Raw genomic sequence first — 13,135 nt, 5'->3', positions numbered from 1 at the left:
AATTTTCTCATTTAAATTTTCTTGTCCTCTACCATACCTTTTTTTCTTGAATCTTAGATACCGGCAACCTAGCAAAACAGATGAATAGAAATGAAGTTGACTTTAATGGGAAAAAAATGAGACGTTATCTTGTATCTGTAGGTGTGCTTGTGAATGTAGTCATATTATCTAGTAGTAAAATTATCTTTAGACAGTAGAATGAAATTAAATATTAAGATTTCAGTATTTCAATCTCCAATATAAAGGGCATGGTATGGTGTAAAAAACACCATAAATTTTAGGTCACCTGAAGAAGTTTGATGACTTAATATCTTTCCTAGGCCTGTGATCCATCTTCATATTTCTCTTTTTCCTCCTTCTTAGCTCCTGTGGCAGTTACGGTCTTCATGCAATATAGAAGTTGTTAACTACTATGAGTAGAGTCTCTTTCATGAGAATACTAACATTCTTCCTACTTGTTAACTTTTCTTATGGCTTTACAGTTCATGCTATATAAGGTGCTTCTGTTCCTTTAGGGTGTTTCCTTTCACTCTCTCTCTCTCGCTCTCTTTCTGTGTGGGTGTGTGTGTCTTTCTCTTTCACTCCCTCCCTCCCTCTCCCTGTTCCCCTTTCTTTCTCTTTTTTCCACTTTGTTGAGGTATGATTGACATATAAGAAACTGTTCATATTTAGAGTATACAATTTGATGAATATGGGAATAAGTTATACGCCTGTGAAACCATCAAGACCATAAACATTCATCACCTCCCAAAGTTTGCTTTAGGAGGTGTCTGCTTTTTATTCACAGAAAAATCCTGTTTTCTTCTTCGATGCAGAATACTTTCTCTTTGGCGATCATGGTCATTTTTGTTATCTCCAACCTCTTGTCGTTAGTTTTGATTTTTCTCTATTGCCACAGTGATTTCTATCTAATAATAAGAACTCTTCATCTTTCCCCTCTTCAGAGTAAGAAAGAGGGAATCTTTCAGATTCTTCCATTTGCAGGAAGGCAGCATGCATTCGGCATACATTTAATAAATGCCTTCCTTGGATAGAAAGACCAGCTTTATACATGGCTTTATAGGTCACTTCAGCAAGAGATCAGAGTCCATACTTCCTGGGTCTAAGGAATATACTAGTAGTGGTCCTTTTGTAGTATCCAAGAGAAACCTCCTGAAAATTCTCAGCAAATAACTGCCTTGGCTTGGCTATTAATGAAGTATCTGTTGAGTTGGGGATCCTATGGAAACCTCTTCCTTCATCCCTATATTCCTGCTCTCCTACTGAAACATAATAAAGCACACATGTTATCATTAATACTTTATGTTGATGAGACTGTTAGGTTACTTCATTTATACTAAATTATAATTTTAGGAACTTAAGTTTGTATAAAATAAAAGATGTGACAATAGTCTGGAGTTTTGATTATGGTTTCCTTTTCTAAAATTTTAGTTTTACTGCTCGGATTACAGAATTAATGCAAGTACTGAAGGATTTAAATCATGGCAAATATGAGCGCACAATGGTCTCACAACAGGAAAAGGGTAAATATGAGTGTCACAGTTTAAGGTCACAATTTTAAGTGTTTGCTGACATAATATGATGCTTTAATACCTATTTTCCATTTAAGGTATTGAAGGAGTACAAGTCATTCCCTTGATACCTGGTGCTGGAGAAATCATTATTGCAGATAACATTATAAAGTACGTACAGAAAAAGGTCTTTTAGCACCATAAATGTTTGTTAAACTTCATAGTAGTCTTTCTTTTTCAGCTTACAATTGCTTAGTGTTTAAAATTATTTCTGCTTTTTTAAAAAACAGCTTAGAGGTATCATTGACCTAAAAATTGTGTATATTATTATTTAAAGTATACAACTTGATGCTTTGATATCTGTGTATGTTGTGAAATGATTACGTTTTGGCTAATTAATTTACCTATCGCCTCTACATAGTTACCATTTTTCTGTGTGTTTAGTGAGAATTTAATTTAGATGTGTCTTAGCAAATTTCAGGTATACAATATAGTATTTTCTACTATTGTCCCAGTACAGTGGATCTACAGAATTTATTCTTCTGGCATCACTGAAATGTTGTGCCATTTGACCAATATTACCCCCATTTCCTCTCTCCCTAACCCCCTGGCAACCACCATCCTACTCTCTACTTCTATGAGTTTGACTATTTTAGATTCCACATACAAGTAAGATCACATAGTGTTTCTCTTTTTGTGTCTTGCTTATTTTGCTTAGCATAATGTCCTCCAGATCCATCTATGTTGAAAATGGCCCAGTTTCCTTCTTTTTTAAAAGTGGGGTAATATTCTATTGTGTGTATTTTGTGTGTGTGTGAATATATACACACTGTACACACTATATTTTCTTTATCCTCTCATCAGTTGAAAGACATTTAAGCAGTTTCCATATATGGACTATTGTAAATAATGCTGGAGTGAACATGGGAGGAAGATTCTCTTTGAGATACTGATTTTATTTCCTTTGGAAATGTTCCCAGAAGTGGGATTGCTAGATCATACGGTAGTCCTAATTTTAATTTTTTGAGGAACATCCATATTGTTTTCCATAATAGCTGTACTATTTGTAGTCCCACCAACAATGTACAAGGTTTCCTTTCTCCACATCTTTGCCAACACTTACCGTTTGTCTCTTTGATAATAGTCATCCTAACAGGTGAGAGGTGATGTCTCATTGTGGTTTTGATTTGCATTTTCCTGATGACTGAGATGTTGAGCACCTTTTCGTATGCCTGTTGGCCATCTGAATTTCTTCTTTTAAGAAGTGTTTAAGCTCTTTGCCCATTTTTAAATCAGGTTATTTGTATTTTTGGTATTGAGTTGTATTAGTTCCTTATATACTTTAAAGTAATTCTCTTTTTTTAAATTTCCTCTATAGGTTTGATCATGTTCCTTTAGCAACACCAAATGGAGATGTTTTGATCCGAGACCTTAATTTTGAAGTAAGTTTTTAAATGATCATATAAAAGCTTAAATCATCTTTAAAATGTGAACTGAAAAAGATTACCTGAATATTTAAAGTAACTTTAAGGCTCGACTTAGTCTCTGAATGCACAGAATTGCTTTAAAAAGTAAGTCTTTGAAACGCTTAGAAATCTATTTTTCTTAATTGACCGGACTTCAGAATTTCAAATACTACTACCAAAAAACTTCTTGCAAATGAAGTTTATGTCAAGAAAGTCATAGAAAATATAGTAAATTGGAGTCTCCAGTGTAAAATGAGTATTTAAACACACAAATATAATTTTAGTCTCTTTACATTAAAAAGAAACTTATGGTGTGGCTGGTATTGTTGTGACTGTACAGGATGATTTGTACCTATAAAAACAAAATACAGACTGTTTTATTACTGATGAAAACGGGAAGAGCCGCACAGTAGCGCTACAAATAGACACTCACCTAAAACAAGTAAAATCCCATGCCAAGTGAAAACTGATGTTGATTCAATATACTCTGCTAATGAAATGGGATATGGCAGACCAAATTAAAAAGAAAAGACAAAAGATGAATGTTTTTGTACGATTTGTAAGACTGCAGATTTAAGGGTTACTATTTAGGTTTTCTCTATGTTGTGGCTTTATGAATGGTTCAGATCCAGAAATCTTCATAATTAGTAACAAATTCCTATCACATAGGCTATGTTCCCCATTCTAGATACCATTCCTCTAGAACAACACTTTCCCGTAGAACTTTCTGCAATGATGGAAATGCTCTATACTTTCACTGTCCAGTAAAATAACCATGTGTAGATATTGAGCATGTGAAATGTGACTAGTACAGCTGCAAAACTGAATTTAAAATTTAATTTAATTAATATGATTTAAAATTAAATAGCCACATGTGAGTAGTGGCTATGGTATTGGACAGCACAGCTCTAGAATTCCTCTCCACATGCTAATGTGCATGGCCATCTGTAGTTTGTGTTTCATGTGGGGATTTTTTTCCTACTGCTTTCTTTGAAGGAATATTGTCTGATAGTTTATAAAATAAAGAATATAATTATTGGACTTGTTTTTAATTTGTTACAGTCTTAAGTAAGTGTTCAGTTTTCTGCTCTCAGTAATTTATATTAAGCACATGTCTACTTTCTTCTCAATGAATTATAAAAATGAAAATTGTTAGTTATGCAAAGTACTTTGAACTTATTCAACAATGAGTATTCTATCATTATCATATTTATTCCAAAGCCAGGAAATACAAGAAGTACAGAAAATGTAAATGTAGTTGGTAAATATTGACTAGCTCCACATATCACAGAAGTGTTTTCTCACATAGCTCCAGGTACTTCAGTCACTTGAGTGTTCCTTTGGCAAAGTAGGTAGCCAGGCTTGATTTCCAGTAGCCCCTTTATTGCCACTGTCCAAGGATAAAAAGGACGTGAGACTTCGTTGAAGAATGCCTCTTGTCCCTTTCTCCTACTTACCCTCACTTCTGTCTTTATGCAGAAATAAAATATACCAATAATATAGGGGCACACATGACTGAAGCACAATGAGAAAGGGGGTTGGGATACTTGGAATAGATGGATCATGATTATGGTCCATAATAATATTTTGTCTTGATGTTACCACACTAAAGCTGTCACTTTCTTTTTAGTTCAAAGCCTTTTCTTTTAAAGCCCTTATGTTTGTATTTAATAGACTTCTGTCGTTTCTATAATTTCACTTTTATAGTCTTAAAAATGTCCTAGAAGAAAACCTAGGCATTACCATTCAGGACATAGGCATGGGCAAGGACTTCATGTCTAAAACACCAAAAGCAATGACAACAAAAGCCAAAATTGACAAATGAGATCTAATTAAACTAAAGAGCTTCTGCACAGCAAAAGAAACTACCATCAGAGTGAACAGGCAGCCTACAAAATGGGAGAAAATTTTCGCAACCTACTCATCTGACAAAGGGCTAATATCCAGAATCTACAATGAACTCAAACAAATTTACAAGAAAAAAACAAACAACCCCATCAAAAAGTGGGCGAAGGACATGAACAGACACTTCTCAAAAGAAGACATTTATGCAGCCAAAAAACACATGAAACAATGCTCACCATCACTGGCCATCAGAGAAATGCAAATCAAAACCACAATGAGATACCATCTCACACCAGTTAGAATGGCAATCATTAAAAAGTCAGGAAACAACAGGTGCTGGAGAGGATGTGGAGAAATAGGAACACTTTTACACTGTTGGTGGGACCGTAAACTAGTTCAACCATTGTGGAAGTCAGTGTGGCAATTCCTCAAGGATCCAGAACTAGAAATACCATTTGACCCAGCCATCCCATTACTGGGTATATACCCAAAGGACTATAAATCATACTGCTATAAAGACACATGCACACGTATGTTTATTGTGGCACTATTCACAATAGCAAAGACTTGGAACCAACCCAAATGTCCAACAATGATAGACTGGATAAAGAAAATGTGGCACATATACACCATGGAATACTATGCAGCCATAAAAAAATGATGAGTTCATGTCCTTTGTAGGGACATTGATGAAATTGGAAATCATCATTCTCAGTAAACTATCGCAAGGACAAAAAACCAAACACCGCATATTCTCACTCATAGGTGGGAATTGAACAATGAGAACACATGGACACAGGAAGGGGAACATCACACTCTGGGGACTGTTGTGGGGTGGGGGAAGGGGGGAGGGATAGCATTAGGAGATATACCTAATGCTAAATGACGAGTTAATGGGTGCAGCACACCAGCATGTCACATGTATACATATGTAACTAACCTGCACATTGTGCACATGTACCCTAAAACTTAAAGTATAATAATAAAATTAAAAAAGAACAATAACTACCCTGTATTAAAATACATCAAAATGTTTAAATTAATGAGTTTATTATGATACTCATTATTTTGAAAAGTGGCAAATAAAGGGAAAAAAAATGTCCTTAATTCTTTCTCTTTTTTGGGTTTCATTTGGAAAGTCTTGAGTCCCCACTTATGTCCTTACTTGTTGGAGTGTTTTACTTCATAACCATGTTCCTTACTTCCTGGTGTTTATCCTGTGATTCTTGTTTTCTCCTCCCCTGGGAACTGTTTCTCTGACTTCTTTTTGGTTCACTGTTACGAATTCTAATCTCTTTCTGACTTAAAGTATTCTAAAGTAGACTTGGGTTTCTCACATTCATTATGTCTTTTTATTGTTTTTCTTAACATAGCCTTTCTATAATCAACAAATGTTCTTCAGTTCTTTGCAGCCTCTAATTATTTTCTACTCATCTGGCTTACTTGAAAATAAAGATTTCTTTCTCTTGGAAAGAGGCATAATAAAACAGACTTGGCCCCTCAAATAAATCTTTCCTACTTTACGATTCATTTGCCTTTTGGGTTACATTTGTAACCAAATATTAAAACCTCTTTGGAATAAGAGATTTTATACCATTTTCCATTATAAACTCCCCAGTACAGACATATTTATCTGTCTAGATATTATTCTGGGAAGTATGTAGACTGGAGAGATCCTAAGAGGTAACAGCTTGCAGGTTACCATGTGGGGATTAAAATAGTACTTTGTCCAAGGTGGGCGGATTGCTTGAGCTCAGGAGTTTGAGGCCAGCCTGGGCAACATGGCAAAACCCCGTCTCTGTGAAAAATACAAAAAAATTAGCTAGGTGTGGTGGTGCACACCTTTGGTCCTGGTTACGCAGGCGGCTGAGGTGGGAGGATCGCTTGTGCCAGTGAGGCAGAGGTTGCAGTGAGCGGAGATCGCACCACTATACTCCAGTCTGGGCTACAGAGTGAGATCCTGTCTCCAAAAACAAGTACTTTGTAAGTTACTAAGATTTTTACCTTTTCAGTAAGGTATACTTATAGTGTTTAAAGAAACTAATCAATCTTCATAAACACCATACTTTTATATAATTTTTCTTTTACTTTATGTGTAGAATTTTTTATTTGTTATGATAAATTTATAGAAAGTAGGATTTATCAAGGAGTATTATTTGGGGGGTATATTTTTATTGATAAGAATATGGTAGTTCAAAGCATTGGTTGATCCGGTAAAGCATTCTGAGAGCCCCAATAATACAATGCTGTTAAGAACTTAATTTTCAGTAAATGTTACTCTTGGCTTTTAGTTTTAATTTAACCCCACAAAAGTATGTACTTAATAAATTTTTAATACAGAAAAATTATCACTGGCTTATGGCTGACGTCATAATTGGAAGTTTTGTTCAACACTGCCTAATGCCGTGGAGTAAAGAAAAGTGAATGCTGAGTAGGTTAGCCAGGCTTGATTTAGAGCATAAAAGGATAACTCAGGATATCAGTAAGTCTGGTTATTATTTATATACATCATTACAAATCTGTTTTTGGGGTTTCCTGGCATACTGCAACGAATAATGTGGAAGGGTATTATTGGAGGCAGGAATATTGATGCCATTGTAAACCACAAAGAGCAGTTAGGAGGGGAGAATTTATATACGGCCAACATTACTCAAATAAAACGTAGTAGCAGGGAACCATTTAATTACCAGCTCACTGAACTTTAGGACCTTCTAAGGGCATCGCTGTTACAGTAGAGTATGGTTATTTTATATGATAACCTTGCTTTATGAGGAACATTCAGTATATTCAATTTTATGTGATAAGGAAATTGTGTTATTTAAAAAGAAGTCTATCAAAATGATTCTTTATCAGAAAAAAGTTTATTCATCTGAACGACTCTTTAACAATTATGTGTGTAAATTGTTATTATCTTTTAGATCAACTATGTGTTAGGCTGCTTCATTGTTTTTTATTTAAGAAGTTTTTAAAATGTAAAAATGAAATTTGGCTTTTTAACCATTTCTAAGTGTATAATTTAGTGGCATTAAGTACATTTACAGTGTTATGCAGCCACCACCACTATCTATTTCCAGAACTTTTCTATCATCCCAAATAGAAACTCTGTACTCATTAAACAGTAACTCTCCTTCCTTCCTCTCCCTTGCCCCTGGTAACCTCTCATTCTTTCTGTCTATGAATTTGACTGCTCTAGGAATCACATATAAGTGAAGTCATACAGCATTTGTCCTTTTGTGGCTGGCTTATTTCATTTAGCATAATGTTTTCAAGGTTCATCTATATTGTAGCATGTGTCAGAGTTTCATTCATTTTAAAGGTTGAATGCCATTTCATTGTGTGTGTGTGTGTGTGTGTGTGTGTGTGTGTGTGTCACATTTTGTTTATCCATTCATCCTCTTGGGTCGCTTCCTTGCTTCCACCTTTTGGCTATTGTGAACAATGCTGATGGCTCTCCATTTTGTCACAGTAAAAGTCGAAGTTCTTTCAATGCCTGCCACTACCCTACCCCTACCTGATACATCTCTGATCTCATTTCCTACTATTCTTCTTTCCTGTCTATTCTTCAGTAAAATCAGCCTTGTTTCTGTTTTTTTTTTTTTTTTTTTTTAATAGGATAGCTACATTCCTGCTTCAGTGCCTTTGTACCAGCAAATTTTTTTTTTTGAGATGGAGCCTTGCTCTGTCGCCCAGGTTGGAGTGCAGTGGCGCGATCTTGGCTCACTGCAACCTCTGCCTCTCGGGTTCAAGCAATTCTCATGCCTCAGCCTCCTGAGTAGCTGGGATTACAGGTGCCCGCCACTGCATCCAGCTAATTTTTGTATTTTTAGTAGAGACAGGGTTTTACCATGTTGGCCAGGCTGTACCAGCTTTTTATGGGTGGTAAAGGTGGGGGCTAGAACAGTCTTCTTTTAGTTAAATCCTAATTCACCCCTTCTTTCAAAGTTTTACTCAGTTGTCATATTCAATAAAGTCTTCTCTGACCACCTTAAAAATGTGGCTTTCCTCACCCGCTCCCAAGTTCCCTTTGTCTGTTTTTTCCTCCAAAGTACTTATTTTCTAATATACTATTTAACTTATATGTTATGTATATTCTTTATTGTATGTCTCTTACCACTAGAATGTAAACCAGTAAGGGTAGAGGTTTTTGGTTTTTTGTTTTCGTTTTTTGTCTCTTTAATTCATTAATGTGGCCTACTTGCCTAGAACAGAGCCTGACAGAGAGCATTCAATAAATATTCATTGAATTAAATAATAGGAACAGAAGGCTCACCAGCTTAACAAATTTGTTAAAGGCAGGTTACCAGCTAGGGTAACTCATATCTTTCTGATATTTTCTTTCCTATTGTGTTGCATTGGTGTTTAGTGTTGTAAGCTAGAATTATAACTAAGATTTTCTGATTCTTTACAGAGTTGATCAGATACTTATAAGATCATAAGCCTAGAACTTAACCACTCTTTACATTTTCTCATTTATCTTTATGTTGTTGCAGAATAATTTAGTGACACTTGTATATATTTATAGTGCACATATATTTTGATAAAACACTTATAATTTCTAAGAATGGAATCTACAGAAACATTGCTTACTGTTGCATAAGTTGCTGACTTGTACACTCATTGCAATATTATCTAGAAGAGCAAAACAAAATGCAGATGACCTAAATATTTAACCAAAGGGGAGTGTTTAAATAAGTTATAGTATATCCTTACTATGGAAGATGCTTGAGGCATTAAAGGAAAGGAATGGGGGAATCTGAATATACTGACCTGGAAGAATATCTGTGATATATTGTTAAATAATAAAAGCAAGTTGTAGAACAGTCTATAGAATACGTTTTCATTTTTTTAAAAGAGACTGTGTATACACATGTATTTATTGTTTTCAAGAATTCTCAGTTTTTTAAACTTTATCTCTCTTTATCTTAAGTTGATGATATCAATCAGTCAGTAAATTTATTTATTTATACATGTATATAGATGGGGTCTTGTTCTGTCAGCCTAGGTGACATCATAGCTCACTGTATCCTTAAACTGCTGGACTCAAGCAATCCTCCCACCTCAGCCTCCCAAGTAGCTGGGACTACAGGTGTGCACCACCACACCTGCTTAATTTTTTATTTTTATTTTTTGTAGAGATGAGGGTCTTGTTTTATTTCCCAGGTTAGTCTCAAACTCCCAGTTTCAAGCGATCCTCCTGCCTTAGCCTCCCAAAATGCTGAGATTATGGGTGTGAGCCACAGTACCCAGCAATAATAATTTTTTAAGTGAAAAAAAAGTAATGGTAAAAATTGGAAGTAAACAAAGTAAAAGGTCCCTTCACAATACCTCTTTACTGCTCTACCTAATGCTACATTTACAGACAAATAGAAGGCTTATAATTAGCCAGGAGCTATTAATATTTGAGTCTAAGGAAATGTTGATTAAGTATATGTTAATTTGATTTAATTACTTCACAGACTGATTTTTTTTTTTTTTTCAGGTTCGATCTGGGGCTAATGTTCTAATTTGTGGTCCAAATGGCTGCGGAAAGAGTTCACTTTTCCGTGTTCTTGGTGAAGTAAGTACAAGTTGGCCTCAAAATTTTGCAGTCTTATTTTGCCATACTGTCTACCACTTTGTAAATTTTACAATTGTTCTTCTCCCTTCTCTCTCTTTAATAGTTATGGCCTCTTTTTGGAGGACGTCTAACTAAACCTGAAAGAGGAAAATTATTTTATGTTCCTCAGGTAAGACCTAGCTTGAGTTATCTTTGATCTAAAGATCTTTTTGTTTATTTATTTTTTCATGTTGCTTCTAATTGACTTTTGCTCTACTACTGTCAGAGACCTTACATGACCCTTGGAACACTTCGAGATCAAGTGATATATCCAGATGGACGAGAAGATCAGAAAAGGAAGGGGATTTCTGACCTAGTAAGGGAATGTTTATATCCTAGATCCACTGAAAATACTCCAGATTATTTATTTTAATCAATTAAGTATTTTAAATGCCAGGTAGTTTATCTTAAGCTGTAAAGCCTTCCAAAGCTGTAAATTGTGATTTTCTAAGCTGAGGTAAGATGTTAATCCCTTGGCTTAAAAAGAGTTTAATCTTAACCTTTACACCATTGTTTGTTTTCTCATTGCCATCATCCTTTTACTGTGTACAATAGTGTTATTCTCTTTAAGCTACTAGACATATTTTGTCAAGTTTGGTGTAGATACTAGGAGCTGAAAGGTTCAGGGCTACCTTGTGCCACATTCTTTTCTGAAATGTATCTTTTAAGTGGTACAGACAATAGAATTATAGTGATTCCAGTTTAAAAAATAAACCACTATTAAGAATGTTGGCTTATATTAAGTTTAATTTCATCTTTAATCATTTTGCTGAAAGGTACTGAAGGAATACTTAGACAATGTCCAGTTGGGTCATATCCTTGAACGTGAAGGAGGCTGGGACAGTGTTCAGGATTGGATGGACGTACTCAGTGGTGGAGAAAAGCAAAGAATGGCGGTAAGTATACTGTGAAGAAATTGCACAAGAATGCAACTGGTTCCAGCATTTTGATTAATCAGGACACAAAGTTTCATCTTATATTTTTTTATTCAGCAGCTGTTTCAGTATGGATTAGTTTAAATTATCATAAAAGTGCTTGAAAATCTTTAACTTGCATGTAAATTTGGAATTCTGAAAAATTCATAAATACCCTGCCAGTACCTATGAAAGGAAAAGCTGCAGATCCGACTATATACCAATAATCCATTTTTCTAAAAGTTCAGAGAAACTCTGTAGCTCATTATTTCTGGGATATAAGGTAATCCTGGCTGGGTTATGAAATTTCTTCTCATGTCTCTTCCCTATAGACATCTCTTTTGTATCACTCAGGCTATTCTTTCTGAAATAGCTGAAGGTATTAGAAACGATCCATTCAAATTTTATCTTTATTCTGTTCTTGCCCTTTTCCTCCACTATTATATGTATGTTTTTGTTTCAAGGTTCAGTATCTACTACTTAAAGTTACTTAGAATTTTTAAGTTTTCCTAATATAAACAAGCATTTGAAAGAAACTACTTTAATTGTTATGATGACTAAACTTGTCTCAAACCAAAAATATGCGCTAAACACTACGTAGTAAGAATGAGACCAGCCTGGGCAACATAGCAAGACCCTTTATCTACAAAAAAAAATTTTTTAATTATCTGGGCGTAGTGGCACACACCTATAGTCCTAGCTACTGGGAGGCGAAAAGATTGCTTGAGCCCAGGAGTTTGAGGCTGCATTGGGCTGTGATCACACACCGTGGCACTCCAGGCTGGGCGATAGAAGGAGATCGTCTCTCTAAAAATAAATAAATAAATAAAAATTTAAAAAGAACGGTAGTTTGGGTACCTTGTCAAGAGGGGCAACTTCATAAAGAGTCATTTTTTAACTATATATTTCATAGTTTGAATAGATCCAAGCAAGAGATTCTCCTCTCCCCCTGCAGAGTATGGAGATTAGAGAAAACTGTAGCTAAGGAAAGAAAGCAAAAGAAATTGGCTTATGGCAGAATTTCTGACCCATTATATTCAGGTTATATTCCACCTTTTTGTTACCTCCGAGTCCCTGATTTTGCAGGTTGTTTTTCCCAAAATCATACCCACTCTACATGAGGTTAATATTAACCTAATAGTGTGACTTGCCTGGCTAGTGCTATAACGTGAGATGAATCTAGTGTGAAGAGTAAATCATAAATGAGAGAGATAATAGCTATATTCAAAATGGAAATTAGGCTGAAGGAGTGAAAATTTGAAATGATTAGGCATTTCTAGAGTCAATTTAGAAGATGACTATAGAAATAACTGCAAATAAAGAACTGCAAAATAACTTTAAATTTCTGTACTATGTCTTCAGAGAAAATGGAAGGGTGTGGTTCAGAAATGGACACGATGGAAACTCAGAGAATGAATAATGAATGTACTTAAACCAAGGAACAGTGTGTGTGTGGTATAAAAGTACAGGAGGGATAATTTTTATTTGAAGATTAGGAATTCAAAGGCGTGCCCAGAGCAGTGGGGGTCTGAGGCGGGAGAATCACTTCAACCCGGGAGGCATAGGTTGCAGTGAGCCAAGATCATGCCACTACACTCTAGCCAGGGCAACAGAGCAAGACTCTGTCTCAAAAGAAAAAAAAAAAAAAAAAAACATGATCCATAATAAAGGCGTTTGGGAAATGGGGAAAGCTCACCTGTGACACCACTGCATATATAACTGGAGCATGGCCAAGCCATTGTCTAGAGAATTGAATGTGATGTGTAAAAGAGAGCCTGTTGTTTTGTTTCAGAGGGTGGAAAG

The 13,135-nt window shown here is 35.3% G+C and overlaps 1 protein-coding gene across 2 annotated transcripts in view; it reads left to right on the top strand.

Annotated features, from left to right (window-relative positions):
• The window catches only part of ABCD3 (ATP binding cassette subfamily D member 3), a 100,630-nt gene that overhangs the window by 69,682 nt on the left and 17,813 nt on the right, over positions 1 to 13,135 (top strand). For both annotated transcript variants that reach the window (XM_003808440.6, XM_003808442.7), the window contains 7 exons: positions 1,432 to 1,523; positions 1,610 to 1,682; positions 2,890 to 2,953; positions 10,302 to 10,379; positions 10,483 to 10,548; positions 10,645 to 10,734; positions 11,195 to 11,314. In XM_003808440.6, the coding sequence (XP_003808488.1) occupies positions 1,432 to 1,523; positions 1,610 to 1,682; positions 2,890 to 2,953; positions 10,302 to 10,379; positions 10,483 to 10,548; positions 10,645 to 10,734; positions 11,195 to 11,314 (583 nt within the window). The remainder of the gene's footprint in view (positions 1 to 1,431; positions 1,524 to 1,609; positions 1,683 to 2,889; positions 2,954 to 10,301; positions 10,380 to 10,482; positions 10,549 to 10,644; positions 10,735 to 11,194; positions 11,315 to 13,135) is intronic.

This window comes from Pan paniscus, chromosome 1 (genome assembly GCF_029289425.2).
Source record: "Pan paniscus chromosome 1, NHGRI_mPanPan1-v2.0_pri, whole genome shotgun sequence".
Classification (NCBI taxonomy): Eukaryota; Metazoa; Chordata; class Mammalia; order Primates; family Hominidae; genus Pan; species Pan paniscus.
The sequence above is the reverse complement of the archived record's forward strand: the minus strand, read 5'-3'. Positions and strand labels throughout refer to the sequence as shown.